This window comes from Myotis lucifugus, unplaced genomic scaffold (assembly GCF_000147115.1).
Source record: "Myotis lucifugus unplaced genomic scaffold, Myoluc2.0 scaffold_290, whole genome shotgun sequence".
In the NCBI taxonomy this organism is placed as follows: Eukaryota; Metazoa; Chordata; class Mammalia; order Chiroptera; family Vespertilionidae; genus Myotis; species Myotis lucifugus.
Genome location: NW_005871338.1, coordinates 151632 through 178540, shown reverse-complemented (window position 1 = coordinate 178540; position 26909 = coordinate 151632). Strand labels below are relative to the sequence as shown.

Below are 26909 nucleotides of genomic sequence, written 5' to 3'. Positions count from 1 at the left end.
TATATATATGAATGTATATATATACACACACATACATTTTTATAACTAAAGAGATCTGCAACCCAACTGGCGAGGCTCAGTGGTTTAATGTTGACCTATGAACCAGGAGATCACAGTTCAATTCCTGGTCAGGGCATGTGCCTGGGTTGCAGGCTTGATCTCTAGTGTGGGGTGTGCAAGAGATAGCCAATGATTCCCTCTCATCATTGATGTTCCTATCTCTCCCTTCCTCTCAGAAATCAATTAAAAATATATTTTTTAAAAGAGATCTGCAAACTTGAAATGAGTAAGTATTTAATTACATCCAATGTTTTCTTAAATGGCTTCTAAGTGTGAGGCCATCGTTGCCAGCTTAGGTTACTTGTGGGGAGCTGATATAGGGTTAAGCCTCGGACTGACCTGTGGGCAAAGTCACAAACAATTCCCAGTTTAGAGGGCACAGTCCTCTTAGCATAATTAGGCTTGACCTTATGAGGCTCTCTAGATCTTATCTGGGAAGCTAATGGGCTGAGGGAAGTGCAGGAAGTGTAACTATGGTCAAAACAAGTGAAACTCACAAGAACTGTGTAACTATAGAAACCACTACCTTGTTTACCTCTCACTATAAAATAAAGGCTCAGCTTGCCTTGGGATCTCTCTCTGTGGCCTCAGCCAGGCACAGGGAAGATCCACGGAGACTAAGCAAAGCTAGAGAGTTCTGAATGCTGTCTCTGTGTAAATCATTCTTTGCCGACTCCGTCCACACCTTTGGGAACCCCTGGACCCGCTGGGGCTGGACCCCAGCAGTTACTGATCCACTCCGGTCCTGGGTGAGAGATTCAGGACTGAGCTCCGTCCATCATCATAATTGTAAGTTTTCCAGATGTTCTTCCATGGAGGTCATGGGTTCTGGAAGGTTCTGTGGTCTTGAGCTCCCCCCTTGGCCTTTATCTTCCAGCTCACAATGGTCTGTACTCCTTGTCTTGCACATTCTTCCAAGGTTAGTGACCTCCTGAAGTGAGGCTTGAGGAGTGTATCACCATAATAATGGCAAGAGTGGACCCCTGTGGAGTTTCCTATGCACCTGGGCCAAGTTCCAAGTGTCTGTTTATTTGCTCTGACAGCAGCCCCAGCCCTGTTGACAGAAGGGGAAACTGAGGGGCTGTGAGGTGTGGTGATTTGCTCTAGGCCGTAGGTAACTAGCTTAGATGGCCTCCTCACCTGCTGGCGTGAAGCACGAGGTTCCAGGCCAGCCCCGGGTCCCAGCCTGCGCGGGGCTCCTGACCGGCAGCACCTTCCCTGTGTGCAGAGTAGCCGCTGCCTGATGGGTTGCCAGCTGCTGCTCCCGCCGGAAGGAGAGGAGAGAGGGGCGGCTGGTGGTTTCAGGTTTCATACATTTCTGAGACAGGTTGCCCTGTGGCCCCATTTGTCTTGGGGCTTCTTTTGGGGGGTTGGGGAAGAGATTAAGAGGGAGAGGAGCAGTGAGCAGGGGGCTTCTGAGAGCGATCACCGCCAAGCAGACCTGCCTAACAGGAGTGGCCAGCATGCCCGGGGGCAGGGGAGCGTGGAGGGAATGCGTTCCTTGTCCAGTTTGGTGTGTGGCCAAGAACTGAGTGTAAGTCAGCCACATCTCCTTTAAAGCCGCCCAGGGAAAGGCCCTGCTGGGGAAGGCAGCAGGTGTGGGAGGCTGTGGGGCTCGGTGTGCTTCTGTGCTGGCCTTGGGCCCTGCTTGCTGGGGGCAGCAGCAAAGGGAATAAATGGCCCATGGCTAAGAGCACATGTGGTGGAGAGAGAGTTCAAGGCAGCAAGGAAACCCATGCAGCCCCCAGAGCCAAGACGGGGGGCGGTAAATAATCAGAGGGAGCAAGAAGCCCGCTGGAGGAGACGGAAGGGCTTCTGCTTGGAGGAGAAAGTCTGGGGCCAAACTGTGTCCCCAGAAAAGAAGACTGGTGTCTGCGTTGTAAGCCTCCAGTTACTGGTCCTGCAGGTGTATGTACAGTGTCATCAGGGCACTCACCTGGGTGTTGGCCTCCCAAGTCCCTCGCCCATCGCTAAGCAAGCATTTAGTGAATGCCGGTGTAACGAGTGCCCTGTGTCTGGTGCCAGGGCTCTGGGTATGTGGAGGGCATGCAGAGCCTAGCCCCGAGCCTTAAGAACTGTGTTTTAACGGAGAGGCACGGAACTCTGTGTGAAGCCGGTGACTGCATGGGGTGGGCCCCAGGATGTCTGAGGCCACACTGAGTCGCAGAGATAGATGCCCAAGGACTGGCGAGGGGGCAGTCAGTGGATGAGGAAGAGGCAGGATGTGGGGGGAGGGGCTCGAGGAGAAAGGGGAATGTCTTTTGGAGAGGAAAGGGAAAGAGGCAAGGAGAGACAAGGCCCTCAAAACCGAACTTGCAGGTCACAGATGGAAAGATGGACATTCACGCTTCTAAGGACAGCCTGGACTTGGTTTGTTCTGCAGCCACAGCTGCTGGCGGTGGGAGCAGCAAGGACAGGGTCCCGGATACTCTGAGTTCGGGCCCAATGCCGGCTCTGGACGCCCCTTAACGGACAGGCAGGCAGGTGCTGGCCCGGGTGCGGGCAGCCAGGCAGGAGTGCTGGAGGGCGGCAGGAATGTGTTAACAGCAGCAGCTGGCTGCTATCTGATCCTGGCCCTGCAGTGACTTCCGCTTCCCCCATTGTTAGCATACCAACCAGACTGTGAACGAATGAATGAGTGGATAGAAAGGGTTCCTGGGCAGGCTGTCGCCATCGGAATAAAATAACCCCAGCGCGCTGCTCTCCAGGGAGCTTGCCCTGCCAGCCTTTGACATTAGGAAAACCCCAGGAGGGAAATGGCCATAGAGAGTAGACTAGACCTGAAGCCCAGTGGTTACTGGTGTTTGAGCTGGGACAGAATACCTACCTGCTTTACAGAACGACCCCCAAACGGCTGAACACAGTGGAAGTTTATTCCTCTCCCCAGTGTAGGTCCGCAGCACTGCTCCATTCACTCAGGGACCACGTCTTCCCAAGAGCTCTGCCATCTTCTTGAGCACTGGCTCCCACTGCTAGTGGGTACCTGAATCCCCCGAGGGCTCATTCAAACAGATTGCAGGGCCCCACCCCCACAGGAGTGGGCCTGAGAATTTGCATTTCTAACAAGTTCCAGCTGCTGCCGCTGGTCCAGGGGCTGCCTTTGAAAACCACTGCGGTTCTCCATGGGAGCGTCTGCAACCAGGCCGGAGATGAGGGGTGACAGCAGACGGCAGTCACAGTGGCTCCGCTTAATGCCACGGGAGCCTGAGAAATGGGGTCCTCTTGCTGGCCCAGAAGGAAAATAAAGGCGTGTTGTCTCTGCCACAGTTAGAAAGGGCAGCACAGCCCTGGTGGGAGCTCAGTAGTTAGAGCTTCAGCCCGAGGATCAAAGGGTTATGGATTCGGTTCCCAGCCAAGGGCATGTACCTTATCCCTGGTTGGGGTGTGAGCGGGAGGCAGCACCCCCCTTTCTCTCTTCCTTCCCCTCCCCCTTGCCTCCCCCACCCCCTCCTCCTTTTCTTCCTCTGTCTAAAAATCAGTGGGAAAAATACCCTCAGGTGAGGATTTAAAAAGGGGGGGGGCGCAGCACAGGTCCTGTTTGCCCCTGATTTCTGCCTGAAATACTAGATTTCAAATGTGTGGAGAAAGTCAACTAGGTTTTGCATCTACTTATGCCTTTCAAGAAGGCAGAACCTTAGTGGGGCTCAATTTCTCACTGTCCCCCTAGTACAGGTGCATTTGAGACGCAGGTTCCTGCGATGGGTGCTCCCTGGCACCTCCTGTCCCACCCTTGTCTCTCGGCCTAGGAAGAACGCTGCCAACACTGGTCAGGTGGTTGTTGTGCAGGATGGACTTCGTGGTGGGTGTTCCAAGCTCCTTCTGGTGTCTTTCTTCATCTTGGTTGCCTGATAACCCTGCTTGCTTATGGAGGGCAGGGGGTGTTTTTCCATCAGAATTGTAGCCACGTGACTAGGCATGTCATATAGTTCAGGACTGACTTGGGGGCAAAATCGGTGAGTCAGTCAGCAGGTACTTATCTGTCTTCACTCCAGAAGCTGCAAGAGATCATGCTCCAAGGCCATTTTCAATGAACTTATCTAGTCATAGCGTCCAAAGCAACCCAAATACAATCAGTGAGGGCTGCGTGAGGACTGCAGATGTATCCGCCAGCTGTCCAGCTATAGAGCCCGGCTCGAGGTAGAGGGTAGCCCCGGCAACCCTGTCCTGCTCGGCCCACTCCTGGAGCATCAGGCCCAGCTCTGGGAACTGCAGACAAACACACGATAGTGACGATGGCGGGCGGCCTGTGGGAGGCCGGCCTGGAGGAGAGGGAGGGTAGGTGGGCTGTCTCTGCCATCATGACCTTTGCAGAGTTGGGCTGTGGTTGTGGGAAGAGGGTCGAGGTGATGTGTGGTTCTGGGTGGGGGGACATTGTTGGAGGGAGTGAGGTGGATCTGGGACTTGGGGTGTGGAAGGGGAACTTTTGAACCATCGTCACATTCGGAAGGCACAGTGCACTCCCTGCCTTGCACAGGTCCCAGGCCTGGTCGCCTGGAGTTTGGCCGATTCCATGTTGAGGCATTGTCTCTGGGAGAGAGGTTGGACTAGGAGAAACGAAGTGTCTGTGTGCACTGGAAGTCCGGAAGGACCTTTCGTGTGGAGCGAGTCTTCAGCCACGCTGGGAGAGCCAGGCAGGACCTGGGTGGACAGGAGGAGGGGAGGGCTTCATAAAATATACGTGCATCAGGCATCCGGTCGTACTTACCTCAAACTTACCCAGTGTTACATGTCAATTGTACGTTAACATAGCTGGAGATCATAAAATGAGAGGGGAAGACATTCCAGTTATTTGAAAGGCACTGAGGGTGGGCACAGTGGAGAGGCCAGAGGAATGACCTGAGTAAGGTCTTGGCCGCCAGGATGGGGGCTGGGCCAGGCCTGGCAGAGGCAGCACTCTGGAAAGGAGTCTGGCTGAGGACTGTGGGGTCTTCCAGGGTGAAGGGGACCTGGAGGTGGTTCTGGAAGTTTTGGGGGGGTGCCGAGACGGGGTGTTGGAGGAGAGTGAGTGGCACAAGGGATGAATTTAAGAGCCGGCTTGCAGGAGAAGGGTCCTGCAATGTTGAGTCCATGGTAGTTCTGGCATCGGCGCAACGGCGACTACGAGGAGGCCTCCCTGCGGCTGCAGCTTCGAGGAGGCGGTAAGGACAGGGCCTCTCCCGGTAGCTGCTGCTCTGCCTGGGCTGAGGGCCGTCCTGCTCATGTTTCTGGCCCTGGCAGATGGGTGGAGTGGGGCAGGGCAGGCTCAGGGACTGCTTCCCTCTGAGTGAGCGCCCACTCCTGTGCTATTCTACCCGGCCTGCCCGTGTCAGGAAGCCGGGCCTTCCCTCTTTCGATCGGACCCTGAGCTCCTGTTACAGCCAGCTGAGCTGGGCTCTCACGGGAGTCCTCCCTTCTGACCCTCTCAGCACCCCTGTAAGGCAAAGACGCCTCGTGTCTCCTCGAGGTCAGGGCCCTGCCCCACGGTGTCACAGTGAAGCTGAGTGACAGGTTTGGCCGTGTCTGTTTTCAGACTCCACATCTGGAGCTCATTCCAGCCTACAGGATCTTTCCTAGCTCTGGACGCAGAATCCACGTTCCTTACTTCATGCGACCGCCCGCGCAGGGGCAATCGGGAGGTCAGCGTTAGGCGAATGTGCACTAGGAGCGTGAACTGGAATCGTAACAGTGGCCTGTACCGAGGGCCCGCTCGGCCACGCCCGCAGGTGGATTCAGGGGTTCGTCACTGCATTTTACAGAGGAGGCAGCTGAGGCGTGGAAAGGCCAGTCCCAAGCAGGAGTCAGAGGTTCGTGCCCTCACACTCACCTTGGCAGCCAGGGCACCTCACAGCATCTCACGTGGCTCAGTGTGGACGGTTCTGTCTGTGCTTTTGAATTTTCTCGGGAGGCTGCCTCGCGGGAGAGAAGGACTGTCTCGGCCTGCGCTGTCGCCCTGGACTAAGGCTGCGGCAGGTTTTTGTGTCTAGCTGGTCCAAAGGAAGGTGGTCAGAACTGGGCGGGCCCTCGTTGTCCTTGTGGTCCAGGTTGGTTGAGGCGCTGCCTCCTGCTCTGTTTGTATGTTCTGCTGCCCCATTTTAACTCTGAGCAGCCTGGCCAGGAGGTAAAGGGTGAGCTCCCAGTCAGGAGAGAAGTGTTTTCGGGCCCATCGAACGTGGAGCCCTGGCCGGCTAGTTAGCGCATTGTCCCCCGTATGCCAAGGCTGTGGGTTCAATCTCTGGTCAGGGCACATACAGGAAACAACCAATGAGTGTATAAATAAGTGGGCCAAAAAAAATCAGTGTTTCTCTCTCTCTCTCTCAAATCAGTCAATCAATCAAAAAAGTAACGAGGAAAAGCTGAGGGCAGGCTCTGAGCTGCGGGCGCTGAGCTGCTGTGGCTCCTCCTCCCCCTCAGGGGGCGCTGTGGAGACCTGATGCCTCCTCTCTGAACACTTCCCACTGTGGGTGAGAAAAGCAAGCACAGATACAACTGGGACCGCACGTCCTGGGTTTAAGTTTTCCATTCCGGTTGTTTCCATGATGCTTATTCCTCAGATTATATGACGACAATTTAAGTTAGTTTAGCGTAGATGAAGAATTTATTTCTGCAGAGCTTTAGGGTTAAAACCCCTTGGTTGTTTTTGATTCTTTGGAAGATGGTAATATGCCCAATATTTCTGTACCTGGAATACTCCATTCCTCAACCATGCTGCACACACAGTTAAAAGCGAGTCTCAAGGCATTTGTCTAAGTAGTTCCATAAAACATCTACATAAAAGAGATAATAAAGCCAGGAAGGAAAATGCTAGATAGGTAATAAATATATCTTGCATCGTGTTAGCCTGTTTGGAATGCAAGCTCTTTCTTTTGAGCTGGATACTAATGGGGATGCATCAACAGCCCCCCATTCTCTTATGCCTGTACACACTCCTTTTCTTTGCATGGGAATTGGTGTGACTGTCTGCTCAGGCGGGGTGGGCGTAGGTTGGTGAAACCCCATCACCACCTGCACCACCAATGATCCTGAACCAGTTAGAGGTTTTGAAAGAACTGACCTTGACATTATCAAGTAGGTGGAACTTGTCAGAACATGATATCTTTCCTCTTACTCCTTTTCACCCTCCTCTGTTCTCCAAGTGCTTAGTACATTTTTTCATTCCACTTGCCTCCTCTTAGCTATCAGCTGGAGAGGACTTAATACTCTGATTCACCCCAAGATTGACAGCTCATATTTTATCTCTCCCAAAGGAACTTTCTGGATGAGACCCTAAGCCAAAGGTATGGTTGTCTGATAGTGGAATTTAGTCATCAGGGACAGAGCAGAGGAGGAGACGTGGTAAAGGGCTCTTCCTGGTGTTCTGGGAATTAAAGAAACCAGATATCTCCATGTGTCCTATGTTTTTCTTAAAGTTTTATGCTTTACATTCATTTTGACCTACTTGTTGTATAAGGTGTGAAGTTGAGGTTGATCGTTTTTGTTAAGGATGTTTAATTGGTCCAGTATCATTTGATCTACATGTTATTTATCCCCCTACCAATATCATGCTGTCAGAATTACTGTAGCTATATAGTAATCCTTAACATGGGAAAGAGAGGTTCCCTTGTATTTCAAAATTATTTGGGCTCTTTTACCACTTTTCTCTCTTTTTTTAAAAAATCTTGACCTGGGGTATTTTTTCCATTCCTTTTGCTTTTTCAGAGAGAGTGGAAGGGAGGGAGAAAAGGGGGAGGGAGGAAGGGAGGGAGGGAGGGAGGGAGAGAGAGAGAGAGAGAGAGAGAGGGAGAGAGAGACAACGATGTGAGAGAGACACAGCAACTGGTTGCCTGGTTGCCTTGCACACGTGCCTTTGACCGGGAATTGAACCCATGACCCTCTGGGGAGTGGGCCAAGGCTCTGATCCCTGCTCAGGGCTCTTTATGTGAATTCACCAAGAAACTTCTAGGTGAATGTTCATAGCACTGTTATTCAAAATAGCCACAAACCAGAAACTACCGGGATGTCGTTCAGCGGTGAGTGGTTGAATAAGCGGCGGTACATCCATAGCGTGGAATGCTACTCAGGAGTAAAAAAGGAACATATTATCAGTACAAGTAACCACATGAATGAGCCTCAAGGAAATCATGCTGAGTAGGAAAGCCAGCGGTTACATATTGCACTTACATAATATTCTTGAAATAATAAGATTATAGAGGTGGGAAACAAATTAGTGGTTGCCAGGTGTTAGGGATTGGTGTCTCTATAGAGGGGTAGCATGCGGGAGCCTGGTGGGGAGAGGGCAGGTTAGTATCTTGATTGTAGTAGTAACACATGTGGTGAAATTGCATAGACACGTGCACCACACACACACAGGAATGCTTATAAAACTGGTAAAATCTGAATAAACTCTGTGGATTGTGCCAATGTACGTATCCTGGTTTCTGATAGAAATGAAAAACATTAACACTGGAGGAAGCTGGGTGAAGGCTTCATGGGACCTCTGTACATTTCTTTTCAGTTTTCTGTGAATCTAATTACAGTGGGGCCTTGACTTACGAGTGTCCCGACTAACAAGTTTTTTGAGATATTTTTTGAGATACCAGCTGTCTCTCCGCCGATTTTTTGCATTGAGTTGACAGAGTAATTTGAGTTAATGAGCTCCTTAACGAGCTCGGTCTCGGAACGAATTAAACTCGTAAGTCAAGGCCCCACTGTATTTCAAAAAAAGAAAAAGCTTAAAAAGCACCAAACAGTATTAGAGTCTGTTTATGCTCCATCCATAATGGCAGACCTATAGCCCTAGCGGTTCTCTCAGTGGTTAGAGCGGCGGCCCGCAGACTGAAGAGGCGAAGGTTTGATTTTAGTCAAGGGCACGTACCTGGGCTACAGGCTAGACCCCCCCACCCGCCACTCCCACCGTGTGTGCAGGAAGCAACCAATTGATGTGTCTCACATTGATGTTTCTCTCTGTTTTTCCCTCTCCCTTCCACTCTCCCTAAAAAATCAATGGAAAAAATATCCTCAGGTGAGGATTAACAACAACCAAAAAAAACACCTATGAAAATATGGACATGTGGTTGCCTCCGTATAAGGCTTCTTCTTGTTCCGTAACGTTTTCTTTAAAAAGAACAGGACCTGAAGCAGATATGACAAAGGGTTAACATTTGTGAATTTGGGATGATGAATTTATTGATGTTTATGTGTTTCTGTCCTTTTTACTGTGTTTAAATTGTCCCAGTATGTAGAAGTAAAATAAACATAAACAAAACTCCCAGTTCTGCCAGGGTCCATCTCTACCTCCACGATACCCCGTTCTGCTCACAGAATTGGTCAGAACACTTCACATTTCCGAAGGAAAACCGCCACGCAGTCAGACCTCTCCCCATGAATCCCTCACTCTGGGTTGGGAAGCCCAGGGACGTATCCATCTTTTTTATTATGACAAACTAATTTAACTTTAATTGCTCGTTATAGTATTGCATTATGAGGAGGAACTATCTTTAATTATCTTTTTGGGGGGTTGTTTCTAAAGTAATGTGATCTCGGAGCGCAGACGCATGCGTTGCAGAGTCGCCACCTGACTGTGAGCGTAAAATATTTGTGTGCAACAGTGTAAACAGACGTCCGCTCCCCTGCCCGGCAGAGCCTGTCCTCCCCTTGGAGCAATTAAAGCAATTCCAGGTGGGTGCTTCTTCCCTTCCTGGTTCTATTTAAAAATGCAAATGGCGTTTCAGAGAGATTTGTTATTTTCCTGGAAAACACCAAGTGAGTGACATAAGAATGGGACTTGCCTCTCCACTCATTTAAATATTGGCCGTGTCCTTTCTAGATCATTTTTCTTGGTGACACGTTAAACAATCTCGGGTCAGTCGGAGTCCTTAGAGGTCACCACGGGTGTCAGGAATGCAGCCCTAATCACGTCCAAGATAGGCACCCGGAGGCACCCATCAGCGCCTTGGCCCAGAGCCCCATCTTGCTATTCAAGAAAAGGGTATTTTTATTCTCCTTGTATGTTGTTTGTCAGACGTTCACTGCCTCTGGCCCTCTCAGCCTTCTACATGCAGTGCCACGGTCTGTGCTGCTGCCCGCTTTGGGGAGGGGGTGCTGTGCAGTGGGCACCCAGAGGATGCCACTGAGTCCGCAGAGAAGTCTTCACGCCACCCTTTGTGGCGGGACGGCCTCCTTCCCGTGGGCAAACCGGGCTGCAGCCCCCGGCTGCCCGGTGGCTTTTGTGTGTGCGCAGCTTTCAGCTCCTGTCCATCAGCTTGAATGGGCCCATTCAGGGGCATTCATGCGCCTCGGAGACCCCGGCCGCCTGGACACAACAGCTGAGAGGGGCGCTGCACATGAGAATGTGCCCGCTCGGCCTGCCTCCGGGAGCCCCCGATTGTTCGGCGGAGCCTGGGGCCCAGGAGTGCGTCCCGAGGGGTGACTTGGACCGAAATTGGGGGCTCATTCGTTCTGGAACTTGGGGGCTCTGGCAGGGAGGGAAGGCATGTGTGAGCTGGGGCCGGCACCAGCTTATCTTTGACTCTGACCTTCAGCTTTTATCTCTGCGTCCCACCCAGCTGATCCCCTGCTTAAGAACAGGGATCTTGTCTCTTTTATCTTCACAGTCCTGCATACCAGAGGCACTCAATAGGTGCTGCTGATGGAGTGAACTCGGTCGGTGCTCCGCCCCGTTAGGCCCGGGGTGCGCTGGTTTCCTTTACTGTCCTTTGAAGGGGCTGCAGTGTAGCCGGCTCCTGGGAGTGGGCCTCTCGGAGTGCTTGGGCAGCCTCCTGAAAGAAGTTTGGGAGGACAGTAGATTTGACCCTGAAAGGACAGAGGATGTTTTCAAGGTGGGAAGTGGCCACAGAGGAGGTCTTCTGCCAGCCAGGGGCCTGCATCTGGAGTTTGGAAGGCTCTGTGGGGAGGGCCCGAGACCTCTGCAGAGCTCGGCCTCCCGTTTGCAGGAAGGGGCAGTGCCCTGGGCCGACTGGGAACCACGTGGCGGTGGGTGTGGATTTGGGCACCGGGTCTTAACTCCCAGTAGCTTGTGCCATTGGCAGCCAGTACCCTCGAAACCTCTGGCTCTCAGCTCTGGCTGTGTCCCCACTGTGGACAGGGACCCTGCACCATGCCGAGAACGGGGAATGAGAAGCCAGACCCAAGGGCCAAAGGGGCCTTGTGTTTGATGACCTCACGGCGGCAGTCACGGTACTAGCAGAAGAAACAGTGGAATCTTTCGTTTGTGGGGAACTTCCTGGGCGAAGTGCTTTGACTTAAGCCATTAAGCTGTTGTGTACACACACTCTACAACGATATGAGGAAAAGATGTACACGTGTGCTGTACACCGGCTTCCAGCACGTTAAGGAAGGAAAGGTTATTATTCCCATTTACAAGTGGAATAACTGAGGCTCCCAAGGTCAGTGGCAGAGCTTCAGTGGAGAGAAGGGCTCAAGCTCCTGGTGGCTAAGGTGAGGCTTCGGCAAACATTACTCCGGTGGAGTGAACCAAGGTGTTATCATTTCTACCTCAGTTTTAAGGGTTAAGAAAAAGGGAAGAAAAGGAAACACACCTTTATTAGGGCCACGGCACTCAGAAAGTTAGACAGCTTAAGTCTTTGAGAACCTCACAGTTTAGTTGGGGAAACATAGAAGCCGTCTGCAAACTGCCAGCAGCCGGAGTGCGGCATCTGTGCTAGGACAGACGGCAAGCACCTGGGGAGGTGGGACAAATGCCTGGCCTTCCCTCTCGAGGCAGGAGTTGATTTGCTCCGTGGCTAACGGAGGGAGGTGGATCTATTTAACCTGACACTGGCTTCAAAGCCTCCTGCCCCCACAGCTGCTCCTGTAAGGTACAGGTGCTACGTAAGGTCACACAGACCTGGTCTGGAGTCAGCTTGGCCCAGGGCTGGTCACGGAACACAGCGGTGAGATGGGATGTCACCCCGCCGAGGGTCAGTCAGCACTTGGCACACAGTGTGCATGTGCTCAGTGCTCTTGATTTAGTGCAGCGGTTCTCAACCTGTGGGCTGCCAACCTGTGGGTCGCGCCCCCTTTGGGGGTCGAACGACCCTTTCACAGGGCTCGCCTAAGACCATCGGAAAACACATATATAATTACATATTGTTTTTGTGATTAATCACTATGCTTTAATCGTGTTCAGTTTGTAACAATGAAAATACATCCTGCATATCAGATATTTACATTACGATTCATAACAGTAGCAAAATTACAGTTATGAAGTAGCAACGAAAATAACTTCATGGTTTGGGGGTCACCACTACGTGAGGAACTGTATTAAAGGGTCACGGCATTAGGAAGGTAGAGAAACACTGTTTATATATGTGTTTTCCGATGGTCTTAGGCGACCCCTGTGAAAGGGTCGTTTGACCCCCAAAGGGGTCGCGGCCCACAGGTTGGCAGCCCACAGGTTGAGAACCGCTGATTTAGTGCATTAGAAGTTGGTTTCTTCCTTGACTGTGGCCAGTTCTCTGCCTGGTCTCACATTCAGCTCCTCAGGGAGAAAGCTTTTCTTAGGGCGGGACAACCATTCATTCTCGGGCCACAAGGAGAAAGCATTCTGCAGCATGGAACGCGGTGTCGTTCTGCTTCCACTGTGGTTGCAGAACCCACTTCTCCTCTATCGAGGTGACTGCTGCATGTGGCCAGTGTGGCCAGGGTCAGGGAGCCGTGGGCCCTGTGCCTGGTGGACGCTGTGGCCTCAGTGGTCTCTGTTGGAGCTTCTGCTTCCCTCTGATCTAGGGGCCTTATTTCAGCCCAGAGAAGATTGGCCGGACTGTGAATGACAAGGTGTGTTTTCTACCCTCATTTCTAATCCTGAGTTTAAGCATTGGAGAGACCTGGAGCAAATTGCTCAGCCCCTACAGACTCAGTTTCTTCATCTGCAAAGTGGGGTAACAGTGGAACCCGTGGGGCTCCAGGGGGATTACGATGCATGTAGAACATGTCGCGTTCTGACACCCGGTAATCATGCAGTAAAATGAGCTTCTCTGTTTCCAGTTGAATGAGTGTGACGATACCTGGGGGAAGCTGAAGGTGGCTGATCCCCTTTCATGTATAGAGCAGTCAGCTACTCGGTCCTTTTATCCTCAGGGGTGATGGAGCAGGGAGCCCAGAGAGGAAAGTGTCTTGCCGCTCTGGATGGATGGGGCAGTTCTCTATCCAGGAATTCTTTGCACACATGGGATCAGAGGTTTCAGACATGTGTAGAAGCTGGCAGATTCAACCTAATCAGTGTTCAGCCTGGATTGGATCCTGCACCATTGGGAACATTTGAATAAAGTCTGCCGATTGGACGATATTATTGTATCAATGTCCATTTCCTGGTCAGGTAATTAAACTGGTCATGTAAGAGAATGCCTTTTTAAGGAAATGCGCACTGAAGCATTTAGAGGTAAAGGGAGTGCAACTTAGTCTCAAATGGTTCAGAAAAAAGAAGCTGGAGGGAGAGAAGGTGAAAGCAAACTAAATGTTAACATTTGAGGTACTTCGGTGGAGGGAGTTCATTTTACTATTCTTGCACCTTTTTTGTAGGTCTGGAATTATTTTGAAATAAGATTTTTAAAAATCCTCATGTGGCTAGGGCTCGTGAAAAAATAGCACTTGGTTGTCAGGGTTATTGCAGAATAAACTAGTAACCAAGGCACTGTTTCTAGAAAGACTTGCCCTTGTTGTGGTGGGGGCGGGGGGTTGTGTGAAAAGTCGGGGGGGGGGGTCAGGGGAGATTTGAGGAGCCCAGGAATGGCCCCGGGGAATGGAGGGATAAAGACCATCTGAGTAAAAGGGAAGAGAGTAAATAAACTGAGGAGAAAAGGACCCTCACATGGTACCTTTCCACCAGCAACGGAGGGGTTGTGCTCAGGAAATGATGTGGGTGGAGAAGAGAAACCATGGCTGCCAGGAGAAATAGCTCTAATTTGGGCCTTGGAGAGTGAAAATTGTAGGAGAATTGATCAATTGTAGGATGGATGGATGGATGGATGGATGGTTGGATGGGAGCCTATGAGGATGAGCAGGACCACATGGTGCGTCAAGGCCTTTGAGCCCAGGGTGAATGGCGACCGTGGTGTCCACACCCAGCTGTGTGCTGCATCACGGTAGACACCCCAGGAGTGGATTATCACAGGAGAACCAGGAGGAGACCCAGGCATGAGGTGGAGCTGAACCCCCGGTCTTTCATGGGGTTGGGGTAGGCGTAGTGGAGTCTCAGTTGCAAGGGGCTTTTGTTTGCAGGCGCCCTGGTTCAGGTTTAATCTTACAAAAACACTGCTCTATCTGAAAGCAGCACATGAATAGTTCTTGTAGCAAGATTTTAAAACCAAACAGAAGAAACACATCAGAGGCTTCCTTCAGCTTCACCCCCAGTTTTGAGAACCATCCCCCACCCCCCACCTACGGCCTTTTTCCAAGTGTTTGCATGGTCCTATTTGCATAGACCAGTAGCTGGGATTGTGGCTCTGGAACCAGGCTTCTTGGGTTCATGAACCGCTGCCAGCAAGTTTCTGAATCCTTTCGTATGCGTCCATCTTCTCATCCGTAAAGTGAGAAGGACACTGCAGACCCAGGAGGGGTGGGAAGACTAACAGCGTCGGTCCATGAAAGGAGCTTAGAACAGTGTCCGCACATAGTAGGTGCTCAAGAAATGTTCGCTGTCATTATCTGTTGACTTATAAGGGCCTGTTTTCTTTTTTTAAAAGCCGGGGTCCTCATCTGAATTTCTTTATCAGTGGGGTTCTTAGTTGTAAAGCAATAGATGTCAACTGACTGATAGCAGCAGAAAAGGAATTCCTTTAAGGGACACACACAGGGTGGTTCCCAGACTCCCTGGGAAGGCCGCAGAGTTAGACTGTGGGAACTAGGCAGCAGCCCAGACCCTGGCCACAATTATGCCACAAAACCGGAATGGCGAGGGTGCTGCCACTGTTGATGTTGCTGGCATTTGCAGCTTCCGAGTGGGAGGCAGACCCTGCCTCCCACCAGGACTCAGAGGGGGCGCAGGTTCCTTAATATGGGAATGGAGTTCAGATGCCCCAGGGCCGAGTTCTCCCTGGATAGGATGTTACTCCTTTGAGCCGGCAGTGTCTGCAGAGACGACTATCTCATGCTCTTCATGGTTGCAGAGGATTGCCAAGACTTGGTTTTTAATCACTTCCCTAGTAATGAACTTTATTCTTTTTGTCCCATTTCAATATGCCCCAGTGAACATACTGATACATACATCTTTACACAGATGTGGCATTTCGGTTGGATTGATTCTTAGAGATGGGAGAGTGTAAATGTATTCTTTTAATTATTTTTCAAGTTAGCATTGTTTCTTCTACAGGCGCACCTCTTGTTGCTCTTTGCTTTATTGTGCTTCACAGATGTTGTGGTTTTTACAAATTGAAGGCAAGACCTTCCATCAGCAAAAAGATTACCGCTCTCTTTATTGCAGAATATTGCGGTAGCTGGGACCAAATGTGCACTATCTCTGAGGTATGCCCATTTTCTGTGGAGACTGAAAGACATTTTGAATATAAGTAAACAGGTTTTGTTGTGTTTTTTTTTAATTGTGGTAAAATAGACACAACGTGCAATTTACCATCTTAACCATTCTTTTTTTTTTTTTTAATAAATTTTTATTGATTTCAGAGAGGAAGGGAGAGGGGGAGAGAGAGAGATAGAGGAGAGAGAGAAAGTGAGAGGAACATCAATGATGAGAGAGAATCATTAATCGGCTGCCTCCTGCACACCCCACACTGGGGATCGGGCCCACAACCTGGGCTTGTGCCCTGACTGGGAATCGAACCGTGACCTCCTGGCCCATACGTCGACCATCACCACCATCCATATCCAGGCCTTGACCTTTCCAAACGAAAAGTCTGTATGCATTAAATAATAACTCGCCATCTCTCCCTCTCACAACTCCCTTTCTCCTTTGTATCTATGAATTTGGCTGTTAAGCAGTTTTATAGTTTTGTCATACTGGCAGCTTGAGCATTTTCAAGACGGGTTGGAGAGGAACTGGAGACACCACTCATGGCAACAGCTCCCCCCACCCCCGTGTTTTGAGCATGCCCCTGTGCTGTGCTCTGCATGTTCTCGGCAGTGGTGTCGCCTCAGCGGTGCACTAGAGTCACCGGGGCGGGGCGGGGCGGGGGGGGGGGAGCTCTGACAGTCGTGCGCAGTGCAGAGGCCAGTCGGACACTGCGTGTGGAGCTCAGCTGCATTTAATGCCCACCCCCATCTGGGGAGGGGTCACGATTCCTCCCGATTTGCAGATGGGAAACCAAGTCACGGTGAGTGAGGCGTTCTCACCTCTCAGCCCTTACCCCTGCCTGCAGTGACCCCTGGACGGGCGGGGAAGAAGCAAGCCCCTCCAAGGAGGAGCCCCTCTCCCTGCTCTACCTCAGTGGCCTGCTTTCTGGTGGCCCAGACTCCACCGTCTCTGAGTCGCCTGCTTAGGGTTCGCTCTGCCTAGAACAGGGATCCTCAAACTATGGCCCTGGCCCTCGGGCCACATGCGGCCGGCCGAAAACATTTATCCGGCCCACCGGGTGTTTTTGCCGCCGATGCCTGTCCTGCTTAGCAGCCGACTCGTCCTGGGCCCGCAGTGCGCATGTGTGGAATGTCTGAGGGACAGTGAACTGGCCCCTGTTTAAAAAGTTTGAGGACCTCTGGCCTAGAACGTTGTTAGCCTCACTCCTTACTCAGGTGGTTTTTACTCCCCCGCCCCACCCCCAAATTATGCCCCCTGTTCTTAGAAACAGAATGTGTTTATTTAATCTGCTTTGACTCCCCAGTTGCTGGCACATAGTAGGCATTCGGTAAATGGGTGATGAATGGGAAGAAAGTAACAATGAACAGGGCGCCTAGACAAGCGGAAAGTGAAGAGCGCTCTCTCTGAGTGTTGGGGAGAAGGAACAGGCTGGGAGTGGCATCTTTTTCAGGTGCACATAAGGGGTTGGGCCGGCTGGACAGGATCCTGCTCAGAGTTGGGGTTACCTTCTGCAATGGAGACGACAGCAGGACTAAGCGTAGCCTCGAGCCCACTGCACCTCAGAACCACCCAGGGAGCTGAAGAACGAGTGCTGCCCGGGTCTTTGGTGGGAGGCGAGAGTGTGGCTGAGGGAATGGACTGGAAGGTCAGGGGGCAGGGGTGGGGGTGCAGCAGGAGCTGGGTGCTGGGGCCGTGCAGGAGGCTGGGCGGAGGCTGTCTCAGCGGGGGGAGCAGCACCCTCAGTCAGGCCGGAGAGCCGGGAAGGTCATGGGGTGATTCTCTACTGTTGGATTCTCAAATGTTGGACTTTATTTTTTAAAATTCTGTTTTCACCGTGTAAAAATGTGCAACCAAAGTAAAACATGTCTGATTAGATATCCTGCATTTCAACATACTGGGGACCACCGGTGCACTCACTGGAGCTGCCAGGGTGGCTCCCATCGGGGGGTGAGTCAGTCCCCGGCCACTTTCTGTCTGTGTTGGAATGCCTTGTAAATGTGGTTTTGGTTAGGAAGCTCGCAGCCAAGCACCAGTTTTGCTAAATAGTCAGGCGGGCGTCGTCCCTCATGCCGTTATCCAGATGCTCATGCCCGCCCCTGCCGGCCTGGCTTGGGCCGTGTTCACGGCTCAGTGGCCAGTTTGCTAATTTGTCGCTCTGTGGAGCTGTTACGATGGGTGGTTTCAGGCTGGTTGCGAGTTTTGGATGCATCTCACTTGGTTTATATGTTTGTGATAAGGAGTGAGCAGCCGTTCAGCAGCATGGGAAGGTGGTGTGCCTAGTGGTGCAGGGTGGGCTCCTGGGCCTGACTCCCAGCTTTGCCATGTGCCCCCTGCGTGGACTTGGTCAGGTCACCTAGCCTTTCTGTGCCTCGTTTGCTTTATCTATTAAATGAGGATAATAATGGTACCAGGAGGCTTAGTGAGTAAATACAGGGAAAATGCTTAGAAAGGTGTCTGGGAAATAATTATCACCTAAGGGTTTTTCATTGTCGTTTCTAGTATTATTTTAATGATTCTGCTTTGAAACAAAAATTTTCTTTCCTTTTTTTAATCCTCACCTGAGGATATTTTTCCATTGATTTTAAGAGGGAAAGACAGAGAGAAATATTAGTGTGAGAGAAACACATCGATTGGTTGCCTCCTGCACACGCCCCAACTGGGACCAGGGCCTTGGCCAGAGAGGAGCCTGCAGCTGAGGTACATGCCCTTGACTGGAATGGAACCCGGGACTCTTTGGTCTTGCAGGTCGACGCTCTATCCACGGAGCCAAACCGGCTAGGGGGAAACAAAAATTTTTTATATCCATTGCTCTCATGCATTCTCAACTGGACTGGTATTGCCCCCAAGTGGGGGGGGGGGGAGTTCTAGTTATGAGCGTGGTTTATGGCCCTCCAAGGGGTCAATACGTAGACACATATACACAGGATACCTGTGGCATTAAGATTTAATGGAAGGGGGAGAGCAGATTTAGGCAAAAATGTTGACCAAGGCTCCTGTGAGTGGGTTGGGGAGAGGGGGGCAATACTGAAAGAAAAGCAAGAAACACCACTTTAAATAAAGACCCTCCTAAGATAAAAGGGTAGTCTCCTAGCCCTCCCAGTGTTGCTTGGTGGTTGGAGGGTTGGCCTATGCACCAAAGGGTTATGGGTTCGATTCCTGGTCAAGGGCACATAGCTGGGTTGTAGGTTTGATCCCCACCCGTGGTTGGGGGTGCATGTGGGAGACAACCAGTCAAAATCTCAATCTCTCTCTCTCTCTCTTTATCTCTCTCTCTCTCTCTTTCTCTCTTTCCCCCTCCTCCCTCCCTCCCTTCCACTCTCTGAAAATAAAAAGCAGGAATAGATATCCTCAGGTAAGGATAAAGAAAAAAAAAAGCCTTTAACATTCACTACCACTTATCTGTGGAAATCAAAATTTTCTCAGTTCTCTGCAATTAAAAACAAAATTCAGAAATAAATTGCCCGATGATGAGGCTGATATAACAGATCTCTACCATGGCCATGGGTTTCAGGACCCAGCACAGCACCCTTGCTCTTCTCATTGATTTGTCAGGTGTTTATGTCTCAGGATCTGGATGCTCGTGGACAGAAAGGCTTCCTCCTCTGAGAGCTGGAGCAGCTCCTGGCGGTGCAGGGCGGAGCTCAGGTGCAGGTGTGACACAGAGCAGGTGTGAGGAGCCCGCCTATGGCCGGGCAGTTCCGCTCCTGTGGAGGCGGTTACTCTGGTGAGCAGAGCTGGGCACCTCTGCCCAGAGCCTGGCATGCAGTGGTTCTAGACCAGTGATGGCAAACCTTTTGAGCTCGGCGTGTCAGCATTTTGAAAAACCCTAACTTAACTTTGGTGCTGTGTCACATATAGAAATTTTTTGATATTTGCAACCATAGTAAAACAAAGATTTATATTTTTGACATTTATTTTATATATTTAAATGTCATTTAACAAAGAAAAATCAACCAAAAAAATGAGTTCGCATGTCACCTCTGACACGCGTGTCATAGGTTCGCCATCACTGTTCTAGAGCGTAAGGCTTCCGGCAAGACTCCCCCAGAGCTTCAGCCGCATGTTCCGTGTGAGGACAGACAAAGACCTTCTTTATTGCCACGCAGGCGGGTGGGACTGAAGCCCCCAGATGGTATACGAGCGTGAAACCCAACTCAAGTTGACCAGCAACCTTAGGTTACAGTCACGTGGCATCTCCACGCCTCCTGAATTTCTCGTTTGGGGTTTTATTAGCTTTTAGTCAAAGGCGACTTTGTGAAGGAACCCAGATTAGAATTCAACCTATAAAACAGCCGCGTGAGAGAGAAAGTGGGATTGAGGGGCCAGGGACCCGCATAGGAAATCTGTGGGAGATGACGCAGCCACCAGAACCCAGACAAGGGCTGTCTGTGTGTGTTCCTCTCAAGTGCAGGAAGGAGTCCGAGCAGGAGCAGGGAAAGGGGTGGGCAGCTCCCTCGTTTCTGGTCCTCGGGGCCTGGTGGGCCCTCTGATCTGGGGAGAAGTTTCCCACGGGCAGCGGCTGGGTTGGGGCTCCCGCAGCCTCCCACAAATACACTAATGAACAACACGCACTGGCCATGACTTTGCCAATTGGAAACAGCTTTGGGGCTCCGCGACGCATGTGGATCCTAATGCAGACCCGATGTGGGTTTCACCAGCTTCGCGGAAAGTCGTGAAAATCGGACAAGCAGGGTCCCAGGTGAGTGAGCACTTTGGAGGTGGCTCACCTGAGATGAGGAGGTGAAATCAACCGCGGCTTCCCAGTCCTGGGAGGAGGACAGGTGTGTTATTTGGGAGGCGGGGGGAGGTAGCGGAGTGGTTCCATTTTGCCAGATCGGAAGGTGACAATCGTGGGCTTGAGAGTCTGCAGTTTTTCCCAGACGGAGGCTCCCTCTGGCCTTTCTGCCCGTTGAGCCCCTGTGGGTGCTGCCTGCCCCCCACTCGTGCTGCGTGGATCTTCCCAGTGGTCCAGCTGGAGTAACTAGAAAAAGAAGTGCCTTAGGTTCCCAAGGGCTACGTTGTAACTTGATCCTCACCCCAACTCACGATGGCGACCTGAGTATGTGTCTTGGCCACTGCAGACTTGATTCTCTGTGAATAAAATGGCAACCTGCTGGTCTTTAAAGAATAAAAATGTAGAAGAGACGATAAAATAAAAGCCCAGTTCTGACAACCAGAAACGGCGAGCCATTTAACATTGTGTTTGTCTCATGTTTATGAGAAAGGATAAAATAACATGTCTAAGTCAACACCAGGGACTCTTGAAAGCTCACATTCTAGGCAGCAGTCCCCAATCCTGGCTGCGCGTTAGCATCAGCTGGGGAACTTTTGAAAAACACGAGTCCCCGAGCCCCACCCAGACCAATTAAATCATAATCTCCGAGAAGGAGGTCCAAGCATCTGTGTGTTTTTAAAAGTTCCCTGGGCGATGCTGTTGGGCAGCCAGGGTTGGAACCGTTATTCAAGGTATGCCAATTGGATATAAAGATTCAGGCTTATTTTCAGAAATATTGTGCAAGATCTTTTTTTTTCATTTCTTTAGTGGCTTAGATATATTCTGTTTATTTTATTGACATATAATTTACATACCATGAAATTCACCCTTTTATTAGAGTGAGCAGTTCGGTAGTTTTAGTCTATTCACAGAGTTGTGCAACCATCACCACTCTAATTCGAGAGCATTCCATCACTCCGAAAAGAAACCCTTCCCCATTAGCATCACTCTCCCTAATCTCCTCCCTCCAATGTCTGGTAACCGCTCATCTACTTTCTCTCTCTGGAGTTGCCTATTCCGGACATTTCATATAATGGAATCGTATCACTTGGCCTTCAGTGACTGGCTTCTTCGACTTAGCATACTGTTTTCAAGGTTTATTCATACTGCTTTATGAATCAGCACACATTTCTTTATATGGCTGCATAAATATTTCGTTATATGATACACTGTTGTTTATCCATTCATTAGCCAATGGACATTTGGGTTGTTTCTACATTTTTCCTATTATGAATAGCACTGTTACACGCCCATACATTTTCTATTATCTTGGGTGTATACCTAGGACTGGAATTGCTGGGCCATGTGGTAGCTCTAAGTTTAAATGTTTGCAAGGCTGTTGGCCTATTTTCCAAAGGGGGTACCTCGTTTTACATTGCCACTAGCAGTGTGTGAGGATTCCAGTTTCTGCATCTTTGCCAACACTTATTATTCTCTCTCCTTTTGGTTGTAGCCATCTGGTGGGTGTAACTGGTGTCTCATTGTGGTTTTGATTTGCATTTTCCTGATGGCTGATGGCATTCAGCATCTTATATGCTCATTGGCCATTGGTTTGTCTTCTTTAGAGAAATGTCGGTTTAAGTATCTGATATTTTAAAATTGTTTTTTTTATCTTTTTATTGATTTGTAATAGTTCTTTTTGTATTCTGGATACTAGATTCTGATCAGATATATAACTTGTAAATATTTTTTCGTGTTCTGTGGATTGTCTTTTTACTTTCTTGATAGTATCCTTTGAGACAAAAAACTTTAATTTTGATGAACTTCAAGTTGTCTATTTTGGTTATAGTTGTTGTTGTTTATGCTTTAGGTGTCATATCTAAGGATCCTTGCCTAATCCTTTGTTATGAAAACATATGACTGCTTCCTTCTAAGAGTTTTATAGTTTTACCTCTTACATTTTAGGCAGGGGTCCTCAAACTTTTTAAACAGGGGGCCAGTTCACTGTCCCTCAGACTGTTGGAGGGCCGGACTATAGTTTAAAAAAAAAAAACTATGAACAAATTCCTATGCACACTGCACATACCTTATTTTGAAGTAAAAAAACAAAACGGGAACAAATACAATATTTGTATTTGCATGTGGCCCGCGGGCCGTAGTTTGAGGACCCCTGATTTTAGGTCTTCAGTAAATTTTAAGTTAATTTATATATATTGCTTGAGGTAGATTTCATCACCCACAAAAATTAGGAGTCCAGTTAAATTCTGTGCAATTTGATAATCTTAGACTATTAGAGCAGGCCACGGGACATGGGGGCTCGAGCCCCCTTTTTGTAATAGTGAAGATGTTGGGGTACTGCATGGTTTCAATAGAGGGGGAAATACTGACTGTAGGGTCCTATAGGAACCTAAAATACTTCTCTTATGAAAGGTGAGAGTGCATTCTCCACGGTTTCAGTGAATTTTAATAGCATTTCTAACATTTGAAAGCTGGAAGTTATCTCTGACATGTTATGTATATTTTGACACCAGATCAACTAAAATGACCAGAACACTGTATGTCCCCACTACAGAGGAAATATAACTCAGTATCATAGTTTTAAAGATATTAAATTTTTAGTAGATAGATAGTTGATGCAAGTTCAGATTATGCATACATGAGACTTAAATTAAGTGGGAAATTAGTATGAAAGAAAGTTAATTCCAAATAGATTCAAAGGTTAAAAAAAAATAAAAGGCACTTTTAAGTTTTTATAATGGTTCAATAATAGACCAATGGAATATAACAGAGACCTCAAACAGGTTCAAGCTTATATGGAGGAAAAGAACTCAAGTTCATCAGCTGGACTAAAGGTTTTATTTCATCACTCCTTTTACACTCACTGGAGAAATGCATGCGAATTGTAGTTAGACATTCCAACAGTACATGTACAATGAAATTCTGTCCTGCCCCGCCCTGCCCCTCCCTGCCTAGGTGCACGCCACTCCACCGTCTTACCTCCTTGCCACCATCTTACCTCCTTGGCAGGTGCCCTTCCAAGCTGGTTTGAATGTGTACGTATACAACTACTGCATATTATTTTGTGTATTTTGTAACACAGAGCATCCTATTATTTATACAGGGTGGGACAAAAGTACTAGTAGGTTTACACAATTCTTGAATTACTATTTGTTACTGTATTCTTTCCCCTACAATTGCCGCTTGCATTTTAGAGACAAAGCAGTAATCCCGGCCACTTACTGACTGACTGCCGAGTCCCATGCTTTGGAATGGCTACTCGTCGTAAATCACCATTTCATTTAATTTTCCGGAAAGTCCGTTCCAGAGCCTGTAATCCTACAGACAGCATATGGCAGACACTGGATTGACAGCTGGGCTGGTGCTGAACCAAACTAGCAAAGTCTGTAAACCGAGTTGGAGCATCTCTTAGGGGCCAGGCACTGCCCTGGGGCTGGGAATCCAGAGATCGCGCCTCCGTCCAAGGAGCTGAGCGTTCAGTAAGGAGGCCCTCATTCGTTTCACGCAGCATAACATTATTGCCTGTATTGTAATTTTAGGAGGAGAAAGTAAAACCCGGGAAACAAACGAATACCAGATCTGTTACTCTAAAAACACATTCATTCTTCTAAGCATTTGCCCTAAGGACAATGCACATTCAATCCAGCCCCCTGGGCGTGAACATTGAGTTCCCTCTAGTCAGAAATGTCATTCGGAACATCGGTGTGAGGGCTGTGTGGTTTTCTATCACCAAAACCTGTTCAGCTACACTTAACTCCTACCAAGGTTTTCGCCAACATTTAAGAAGTGTGTTGTTCGTTGATACCAAAACGTATCTTAATATTTGCTCTTAGTACTGTTAGAATTGGTGTGGGAGTGAACATTTCAAGTTTGTCATTTCAAGTTTGTCTATTCCTTGATTCTCTAAACCAGCGGTTCTCAACCTGTGGGTCGCGACCCTTTCACAGGGGTCGCCTAAGACCATCCTGCATATCGGATATTTACATTACGATTCATAACAGCAACATTACAGTTATGAAGTAGCAACGAAAATAATTTTATGGTTGGGTCACAACATGAGGGACTGTATTTAAAGGGCCAGAAGGTTGAGAACCACTGCTTTAAATCTTGAAAACAAAGTTGATGCTTGAGTGTCACTGATTCAATTCCTGGTTACTTGCCTGTCTGTCTGCCATGTGCACAGCACCATGGTGATAGGCAGCCACGCGTGTGGTCTGACTCCTTTTTTTTTTAAGACTTTTAAAACTGATTTTTAGAGGGAGAGAGAAACATCAATGTGAGAGAGAAACATTGATCGGCTGCCTCCTGCACGCCCTGTGCTGTGGATCGAACCAGCAACCCCTCAGTGTCCGGGATGACTTGAAACCAGTTGAGCCACACTGGCAAGGACATGGTCTGACTCCTTTTTGTCTTTCATGCTATGTTCTCCCTCATTTATGACCGCCAAACTCTTCCCACCTTGGACCTCCCCGCCTGTATCTCATCCACTCCACTCTTCATCTTGAAACCCCTCTGAGCCTCCAGGTCTCAGCTTAAATGTCACTTGCCCAGGAGAGCTACCCTTTGCCCCTGCTCTTAAACAGGTCCCACCTTTTTCTTTCTCAGACCATTCTGCCCGTTCTCCTTAGGCACTTAGCTCAAGCATAGCTTTGTATTTTGTATACACACATTTGCCAGGGTCTATCTCTCCAAGAGCAAAAACCATTTCTATTGTCTTCTCATTTATAGAGCATCCATCATGGTGTCTAGATCGTAGTTGGCATTTATTGAACGGCAGGTAGGTGTTTGGGTGGATGTATGGACGGACAGACCAATGGGCAGGTGCTTTCAAGGTACTGGGCCTGTGACCATGAGTAAAGTGTCAGTCCTCAACTCACCTGTCGCCTGGTTGGGGAGAGACCGTGAGCTAATCCACAGTGTGCCAGGTGGCGATGAAAATAGACCAGAGCAAGCGAGGCATGTGGAGAGGAAAGGTTGGGCTGCTGTACGGGGTGTTGGGAAAGCCTCGTAGTTGGACCAGGGACCCGAAGGAAGTGAGGGAGGGAGCCATATCTAATTCATGGCAGAAAAGCTAAATTCTTGCCATTCCATGTGTTCAGACTGATTCCTAGGTATGTGCTTATCTTGTCATACACACAGTTTTCGTTTTTGCCGCACATCTGTAGCCGAATACTCCACGTCCAGTGGAGGGGAAGCCCCTCTGGAATGGCAGGAGCTGCCTTTTTTGCGGAAGGGACGATTCTAGGAAGAAAAAAACGTTGGTCTCAGTTTTTCTGTATCTTTAGTTCAGTTTTTATTGTCTTGAGGAAGTGATGGATCATTACAAACTTGATTTTTTTTTTCTTTTCCTCAGGAGTCAGTATGAAATGGATGAGCAAGGTTACTTTCCAGAATAGGCTGGGCTTGTCAGGGTTAGCCCGGTTTGTGTGTTATTGATATCTTTTTTCTCCACATCTTTTCTAGACTCTTATAGTAGTCATTGAATAGCAGGGCCAGATATTTCTCTTAATCTAAAAGGCGCCACCTTGAAACATTAAACAGGGCAGTCTATTGTTGGGAGTCTCTCCAAGGCGGGCAGACAGATGGACACACCCAGTTCAGAGCGGCAGGCCACCCAGGAAAGGCCTGCCTCGCTCATGAATAAGGAGCAGCCCAAGGGAGGAAGGTGATGAAGGGCCCACAGGGCGTGCAAACCCAAGTGGCTTCTTCACCTTCACCTTCCTTCCCTTGAGGCTCCGAACACAGGTACACACGAGGCCATTGGCACCTGTCCTGTTTGTGTCCATGACTCAAACAGGAGGGCTCGGCTGGGTGTTCTGCAGCCCCTCCCATGCCCCGCAGTCGGGGGGGGTGGGGTGCAGTGCCGGGCGCTGTTGGCAAGCCTGCTGCTTTTCCTGCGGCTGCCCGTGACCTGGGCTCCTGAAAGGAGCTGCTCAAGCGCTGAAAGTCCAGGGGGGCTTCTTAGGTCCGAAGAGGAAGTGGGGAGCCATAAGGAGGACGCTGCAAAGCTTCCGGGTGCAGGGCCCTCAGCACTGAGGCCCACCGAGTGCTCTGCAGAACTCCGCCTCACAGTGTCCCAGGTGCTTGTGGAAATGCAGGTCCCTGGGCCCTCCCGAGGGGCAGACGTGCAGCAGGGAGATGGAAGGGCTATCTCTCAGGGGAGCAGGCCCAGCGCATGGGGAGCCCCGGCTTTGCACAGAAACCTGCTGCTGCGATGGTGCACTTCCAAACGATGATCCCCGTCCCCTTCATCACCTTCCAGGATGTGTCCTAAATGCCCATTCCTAAGAAACCTAATTGAGCAGATGTAGGTGGTTCCACACAGGGAAGTTGGTTAGGGTATTAGTGAATCAGGAAATGGTTTACCTTCTTGAAGGGACGGCCACTTGAGACCGGGGTGTCTCTTGGTAAGAAAGTCAAGTATGGGAGGAGGACCTAGCAGGCCATCCTGGGCTGTGCCCATGGGGACAGGACATAATCTTCAGGGTCCACTTCCATTCAGCGGTACTTCCCGAGTCCCAGCCTTGTGTAGGGCCTGTGGGGACACTCCCAGTGATGTGACCATTCCTGGCTCCTTATAGTCACCTCAGCTCTGCCTCTCCCCTGGCCTCCTGGGAGGCCCTCTCTCCTACCTGCTCCCTTTCCCAGACCTTCTGAGGTCCCCATCTCCATGCTAGC

General features: G+C 49.7%; 1 protein-coding gene across 1 annotated transcript in view; it reads left to right on the top strand.

Moving 5' to 3' along the window:
• TCF7L1 (transcription factor 7 like 1) overlaps nt 1-26909 on the top strand; it is a 120117-nt gene that overhangs the window by 5333 nt on the left and 87875 nt on the right. The window contains exons 3-4 of the mRNA XM_023763526.1: nt 5135-5198; nt 6475-6500. Coding sequence (XP_023619294.1) covers nt 5135-5198; nt 6475-6500 — 90 coding nt within the window. The remainder of the gene's footprint in view (nt 1-5134; nt 5199-6474; nt 6501-26909) is intronic.